The sequence below is a fragment of the Schistocerca nitens genome, chromosome 10 (genome assembly GCF_023898315.1).
Source record: "Schistocerca nitens isolate TAMUIC-IGC-003100 chromosome 10, iqSchNite1.1, whole genome shotgun sequence".
Taxonomy (NCBI): Eukaryota; Metazoa; Arthropoda; class Insecta; order Orthoptera; family Acrididae; genus Schistocerca; species Schistocerca nitens.
Window position 1 is genome coordinate 28794000 of NC_064623.1, and position 8265 is coordinate 28802264.

An 8265-nucleotide genomic window follows, 5' to 3' on the forward strand; every position below is an offset into this window, starting at 1 on the left:
ATTGGTTTATTACGATTAGGGAATTCCGCTGTAAGCTTTGCTTTGTTGTGAAATTATGACACATAATGTACGGTGCGGCAAGCGCTCACTTTAACAGAAACGAGCAAAAATTGTTACTAATCGTAGATGTGGACACCATCGTCTCTCTACTGGACGGCAGGCAGAATAACATTCATATGTAACTCGACCTTTTTTCACACCCAGACGGAGGGCTCCCTAAAGCGCGGGACCCGTGGCATCTGCTAACACTTGCTTGTGAATAATCGGTAAGTGAGAACACGTGAGGCAACGACGTATGGTTCCCCGAATGTGACTGGCGCAAACGATAAGATTAGATTATCATCGGTGTAACAAGGGGAATTTATTGACCTTGTGCTATTAGTAATGGCACACAAAGTCATACTTTTGAATCTTGATGTTTTTCATGTACTATGAGCATACGAGAAAAATTTTAGTTTCATTTCATTTCCTCTGAATCACTTCTTCGCTGTAGAGTTTTGTTTCTCTTATTATCTAGAGAACTATGTGTGGGATACTTGAGATAAGGAAGTGTGGTTACTAGTAGGTGATAGGCGCAAACGATAAGATTAATTTATCATGGATATAACAGGGGGAACTTGTGCTGCTAGTAATACCACGAAACCAGGACAAACTCGTACTTTTCAGACTTTATGATTTTCTACATGTTGTATGAGAAAGCGATAGATATGTCAGTTTCACTGTATTTACTCCTAATCGATTCTTCGGTGTACTGTTTAGTTATCTTTTCTTGTCTAGCAAAATACCCAAGGCAATGGAGTGTGGTTCCCCGAAGGTGATAAGCGCAATCACCAGGATTGGGGCATCGTGAATAAATATGGGAGAAATTACTGACACCTGGTACAGTGTTCGTCTTGCGCTGCTAAGACTACGCCTATCGTCTCATCAGCTACAGGTGTACGATCTCCCAGGACCAGGTTCAGTATGGGGTGCGTATGGTGTACTAAGCTGAAGCGATAAAATGTAAGCCTATTTATTATCTGAACTTTTTTAGGGTTTCGTACCTCACTTGGTAAAAACGGAACCTTTACAGCAATAGTCGTTAAACTCCAGCCCGATTCGAGAATTGGTGCGGATCGCGGTTTTCAGTCCTATTCTACAGGCTGTTTCACAATTCATGTTACACTGCTGTAGATATTCTAGAGGGGACTTAGTAGATGAAGTTTTACATAAGAACTCACGTCGGGAAATGTCATCCAATGATGCTACAGAGCCGGCCGGTATGGCCGAGCCGTTCTAGGAGCTACAGTCTGGAGCCGAGCGACTGCTACGGTCGCAGGTTCGAATCCTGCCTCGGGCATGGACGTGTGTGATGTCCTTAGGTTAGTTAGGTTTAATTAGTTCCAAGTTCTAGGCGACTGATGACCTCAGAAGTTAAGTCGCATGGTGCTCAGAGCCATTTGAACCATTTTTGAACCAAGGCCGTTATTATGGCCATAGATGGTTGTTCTGGGTACTGATTTCTCATGATCTATGCATCCAAATTGCGTGAAAAAGTAATCACATGTCAGTTCTAGTATAACATATTTGTCCAATGAATACCCGTTTATCATCTGCATTTCTTCTTGGTGTAGCAATTTTAATGGCTCTGAGCACTATGGGACTTAACATCTATGGTCATCAGTCCCCTAGAACTTAGAACTATTTAAACCTAACCTAAGGACAGCACACAATACCCAGTCATCACGAGGCAGAGAAAATCCCTGACCCCGCCGGGAATCGAACCCGGGAACCCGGGCGTGGGAAGCGAGCACGCTACCGCACGACCACGAGCTGCGGACGCAATTTTAATGGCCAGTAGTGTACTGCTGCCGCCAGGCCACGTCGCTGCCGCGCTGCACGTTTCGAGCCGCCGTTCAGCTCGATGACGGCATTTGTGGAGACGACACTCGACCTAGTGTAGAAAAAATGTGAATTCATCGGAAGAGTCGACAGTCTTCCATTGATCGGCGGTCGAATCCCAATGGTCCCATGCCCACTGCAATCGTAACTGACGATGTCGTTGGGTCAACATTTGAACACAAATGGGCGGACTGCTGTGGAGTTCAACGTTCAACAGTGTACGGCGAACGGTGTGCTCCGGAGGTTCTAGAAGTCGGTCAAGGGGGGAGGGGGTGTACTAATGGCGTGAGGTGGGCGGGGGAGGGGGTTTGGGGGAATGGAACATCCTTTAACAAAAGGAGAGGAGAGTTGGGGTACTCCATCGATAAATTGGTAAAATTGCTTAAAATAGTTTTTGGTAACTGTTTTGGAGTTCAGGGTAAAAACGTGTCTACAGAATGCGTGTGCCCCGGAAAATAATACCATTTGACCTAGATGTCTGGCGAAATCGAAGTTTTTGCCTGGGGTCAGCAATTTAAGTGTTGGTAGGCATACCCAGACCATTTAGCTTTCTTGATTATTGTAAGTGGTACTCGAACATTACTGTACATCCAGTGTATATTGATAAATAATAAGACGCCCATTTTAAGTTGAATGAAATTTATTGGTTTAGATAGTAAGCTATTTGCCACTCTTATTCTTTTGTTAAAATGTGTTTGAAATACATTGCAGCCTATATTGCTACATAATTATAAAATATTGAATCTGTTGAAGTTATATATTTGCTGATTTCTGAAGTCATTTTATCCAGTGTAATATGATACTCCATTGGGAGGGGGGAGGGGCTATAGCCCCCATAGCCCTCCCCCCTCTTTGCCACCACCCCTGGGTGCCACAGATCACCATCTATCCTACTTTACAGAGCGGACAAGCCCCCGAATGTCACGTCGTGTACGCCCAACCATTTAGCGCCTAGTGGGAGTTCCTCTGTCCTCCTACCTCTTTCCATAGATGCTCACGATAGTAGCACGTGAACATTCGACCAGTTTCGCCGTTTTAGACATACTCGCTCACAGGCTATGCATGATAATAATCTTTCCTTTGCCAAAGTCCCCAATTGTAGCCCATATCTTCTCTAGGGCGAACCCCCGTCCGTGTCTTCTCCACTTAAATGCTTTTGTTACTGCGTCACGTGACCGCAACACCACCAGGTGGCAACCAAGGTCGCGTTGGGCAGTGGCCATAATGTTTTGACTGATCAGTGTATACTGTATAACTAGTGAACCCGGTAGTGCTTTGCAGTTGCTAAATCTGTACTGGAATTGTACATACAGTCTGTTAAGTAATAGCGTGGTTGGCATTACACACATTTGGTAAAAGATATCGCCTTAGTTCTTTCACAGCACACCAGAGGGAACCTTTGTCCTTCATGCAGTGTCCATAAAGCTTTACTTTGAATTCTTGACTGAGATTTGCAAGTGTTTGCCGACAGTTTAAATGCACAGAAGATGCTACAAATTTATCAGAGATATTGGGTGCCGACAGCCAAACTGTTTCAGCGACAAAAATGAAGATTGGATACTGTAGGAGCACAATGATACGAAGAAACACAGCAGGCTTTGCAGCGGACTGGAAAAAGCAGAAAGGCGTGCAGCTACTGGATTGACCCTCACAGGCGCAAGTTGCTAATCCTACTGAAAAGGTAAAATGTCAAAAATAAGTTGCATGGAAAACAGATCTTCATGTTGAAACAGCTGTCAACGCAAATTAGAGGCATTTGGAGGTCTCGTCCACATGAATATGCGGAAAACTTGTTTTCAAGCACGCCTTGGAGATACCAAGCAATTATCGACGCTGTGGGTGACTGGGCGTATTATTAATTCCAATTGCATTTTGCTTTTGTTCATTCACACAGCCAAAGAAACTGATAAACCTGCCCAATATCGTGTATGGCCCCAGCGAGCACGCAGAAGTGTCGCAACACGACGTGGCATGGACTCGACTAATGTCTGAAGTAGTGCTGGAGGGAACTGACACCATGAATCCTGCAGGGCTGTCCATAAATCCGTAAGAGTAGGAGGGGGTGGAGATCTCTTCTGAATAGCACGTTGCAAGGCATCCCAGATAGGCTCAGTAATGTTCATGTCTGGGGACTTTGGTGGCGAGAGGAAGTGTTTAAACACAGAAGAGTGTTCCTGGAGCCACTCTGTAGCAATTTTGAACGTGTTGGGTGTCACATTGTCCTGTTGGAATTGCCCAAAAAGGTTCAAATGGCTCTGAGCACTATGGGACTTAACTTCTGAGGTCATCAGTCCCCTAGAACTTAGAACTACTTAAACCTAACTAACCTAAGGACATCACAGACATCCATGCCCGAGGCAGGATTCGAACACGGGGCCGTAGCGATCGCCCGGTTCCAGACTGTAGCGCCTAGAACCGCTTGGCTACTCCGGCTGGCGGAGTTGCCCAAGTCCGTCGGAATGCACAGTGGACATGAATGGACGCAGGTGATCAGACAGGATGTTTATGTGAATGTCACATCTCAGACTCGTATCTGGACGTATCAGGGGCCCTGTACCATTCCATCTGCACACACTCCACACTATTACAGCAGCTTGAACAGCCCCCTGCTGACAGGCAGGGTCCATGGATTCATGAGGTTATCTCCATAGCAGTACACGTCCATTCGCTCGATACAAATGAGACTCATTCGATTAGCCAACATCTATCCAGTCATCAACACTCCAATGTCAGTGCTGACGAGCCCAGGTGAGGCGTAAAGCTTTGTGTCGCGCAGTCATCAAGGGTACATCATCGTTCGACTCCAAAAGCTCATATCGATGATGTTGCGTTAAATGGTTCTCACGCTTACACTTTTTGATGGCCCAGCACTAAAATCTGCATCTTCTGCCTCGGGCATGGCTATGTTTGTGACGTCCTTAGGTTAGTTAGGTTTAAGTAGTTCTAAGACCAGGAAACTGATGACCTCAGATGTTAAGTCCCATAGTGCTTAGAGCCATTTGAACCATTATTTGAAATCTGCATCAATTTATGGAAGGGTTGCACTTCTGTCATGTTGAACGATTCTCTTCAGTCGTTGTTGGTCCCGTTCTTGCAAGATCCTCTTTCCGGCCGCAGCGATATCGGATTGATTTGATGTTTTACCAGATTCCTGATATTGACAGTGCACTCGTGAAACGGTCATTCGGGAAAATCCCCACATCATCGCTACCTCGGAGATGATGTGTGCCATCACTCGTGCGCCGACTATAACACCACGTTGAAACTCGCTTAAATCTTGATAACCTGCGATTGCAGCAGCAGTAACCGATGTAACAACTTTGCCAGACACTTGTCATCTTATATAGTCGTGCCGACCACAGTGTCGTATTCTGCCTGTTTACATATCTCTGTATTTTAACACGCATACCTATACCCGTTTGTTTGGCACTTGAGTGTGTATCATGAATGTATATGCTTTAGCTTGCTCTCAGATAAATTTTCTATTGATTAAGGCAACCACAATATTATTTAACAGACTGTACAGTCTAATGTCCTTCTCCACTTTTTAACTGTCCATCTGCGTCGCCTCGCTCTCTTTGTTCATCTCCACCTCTTCTGTCCTCTCTCATCTGCTTCCCCTCCGTCCATCTCGTCCCCCTCTCTCTGTGCACCCCCTCCTCCCCCTCTCCCTTTCCATTTCCCCTTTCCCCTCTTTATGCCAATTTCATCCTCCCTCCCGCTCTTCACCATCCCTGATTCCCCCTTTCCTCTGACCTTGAGTTATTGTAGCCGGCCGCGGTGGTCTAGCGGTTCTGGTGCTGCAGTCCGGAACCGCGGGACTGCTACGGTCGCAGGTTCGAATCCTGCCTCGGGCATGGGCGTGTGTGATATCCTTAGGTTAGTTAGGTTTAAGTAGATCTAAGTTCTAGGGGACTTATGACCTAAGATGTTGAGTCCCATAGTGCTCAGAACCATTTTTTTATTGTTATTGTAAACAAAACCTTGATTGCGGACTGAACTCGCTTAAAATGGATTGGTTAACTGGTTGGGATCAAATGGTATATGGGGAATGAGAGAGACCTCTACAGGTGCTCTACGGCGAGGATAGTACCTTCAGTGATAGTATTTTGTATGTGCAAAGCGAGAGAATTATACAGGACGGTCCATTGTTATTTGCTATCGTGATCCACTGACAACATGGGTCAGCGCATTGTCAATGTATGTGCGAACATTACGGAAGACGAACTACTCGCTGTTGAGAGGACTGTCGTTACACGTATTGCCAAATGCATTGAGGTTGACAGACATCATTTTGAGCATTTATTGCATTAATGTGGTATTTACAGGTAATTACGCTGTAACAGCATGTGTTCTCAGAAATGATAAATTCGCAAAGGTACATGTATCACATTGGAACAACCGAAATAAAATGTTTAAACGTACCTACGTTCTGTATTTTAATTTAAAAAACCTACCTGTTACCTGTTACCTGTTACCAACTGTTCGTCTAAAATTGTGAGCCATATGTTTGTGACTATTACAGCGCCATCTATCACAAAGCGAAAAAAGTGGTCCAACTAAAACATTCATATTTCTTTATGTACTACACGAATATATAATAAGAAATGGGGGTTCCTATTAAAAAAAAACGCAGTTGATATCCGTTTGACCTATGACAGCGCCATCTAGCGGGCCAACCATAGCGCCATCTGGTTTCTCCCTTCAAGCTAGACAAGTTTCGTTCTTTGTAGTTTTTTTCGTTTGACGCTTATTTCGTGAGATATTTGGCCCAGTCACGATCAATTGACCACCCTTTATAGTCATGGTCCAATGTCCCTTTTTTTGTCAAAGTAAATGATTGTGCTAAATCTAATTAGACTGTTGTGGAAGGCGCTCCTATTCCATTTATTTAGTATTCTAATGACGCCCTCAAGTAGAAATTAAGATACTGCAATCAGTAAACATTAAACTGACCACCACAGCTCGTCTAACGATTGGGACCTTACTATTAGAATTGTTAAACATGTGTCCCCTTTGTCCTTTACAGGGACTCCGACGATGGAGCACGAAGGAAGGGGCACGGTTTCCGCTACGAAGAGCTGGTCATCGCCCTGGTCTTCCTCCGCTGTGTCAGGAAGCAACTCTCCGACTTTGCAATTCATTCCGACAGCTTGGACGCGGGTAAATTTGACGACGTCGTAGTCACCTGGAACGGAAGTCAAGATAAATACTCCTTCCTCGTGCAAGTGAAGCATAAGACGTCTGGAGTGATCAGAAGAGGAGACCTATTTTCAGACGGTGACAACAAACCCGATTTCAACATAAGGAGGTACGAGGCTTCTTACAGGACCATTAAATGTGGTCTGAGAGGCAGGCAGTACGCGCTGGTGATCTCAACGAACCTCGCCCTGCACGAAAATGCCTTGGATTGTTTCTGCGTGCGACAGGCAAAGTCTGTCGTAGGCGCAGACCTACTGCACACCGGCGGTACAATTTATCAGCTCAACCCAGAGGAGGTTACTTTTGACTCCGATTTTATGGATCATTTCTTCATGTTTTGCAGTCAGAAGGGCGTCAACGAAATGAGAGACGCCATCTGCGAGGAACTCAAACAACTATTAGGGTCTCCTGGAGACGATAAAATCAACAGTGCATTCGAGGAATTGTGCAAGTGTGTGGAGAAATGGAAAGATAGGCAATGTAAAAACCCTGAGCGCTTAACCAGCAGCTGGTCTGAGTGGGAAGACATTGAAAACCGGTACAAATCTAGTTTATGTACTATTTTATGAGTCTGCTGGTAATCTTTTTCGTTACCTTTGCTTTTGAAAGGTTACCAAATTAAATAGCTTAGATTCGTTCATCCCCTCCCCCCTCAAAAATTGCAATTCAATGAAATTGTGTTTCAGTATTGTTATGACTGTAGGTACAGGTAAGAACATATATCGTAGACTGATTTTTATAGTTACCTATATGTATGATGCAGCCTAGCGCCAATAACCTGTTTACTCCTAAGATAAAAAAAGTTCAGGAAAGTTTTCTTTTCATATTTTCCAGCAAACTAATAAACGAGTAGGCCACATACGCAAATGAAATATTTTTTTATGATTCACTAAGGCATAAATGAAGGTCAACAATATGGACCTCAATTTTCACTTATCATGAAAATGTAATAATCTTTGCTTTGTAGTTTCTTTTCCTTTTCTTCAATAAAACTGCTTTGTTCCGCAATATACATATTATTTAAAACAGTAAACTGAATATGCTAATTATCACAGAAAATATTATTCTTGAGGTTAATATTTATGAAATAAGTGATCTCAATACAGGTTTTTGATGGTATTCTAAAACAACTCCTCAATTGCTAGAAAATGATAATCATATCAAATATTATTCTTAAGGTTA

At 43.9% G+C, this 8265-nt stretch overlaps 1 protein-coding gene across 1 annotated transcript; it reads left to right on the top strand.

The window, feature by feature from the left end:
* The first annotated feature begins 891 nt into the window (after window positions 1-891).
* LOC126210390 (uncharacterized) lies at window positions 892-7994 on the top strand. Its single transcript, XM_049939619.1, has 2 exons — window positions 892-968; window positions 6911-7994. The coding sequence occupies exons 1-2, from the start codon at window positions 964-966 to the stop codon at window positions 7650-7652; spliced, it is 747 nt and encodes a 248-aa protein (XP_049795576.1). The 5' UTR covers window positions 892-963; the 3' UTR covers window positions 7653-7994.
* Window positions 7995-8265: the final 271 nt, after the last annotated feature.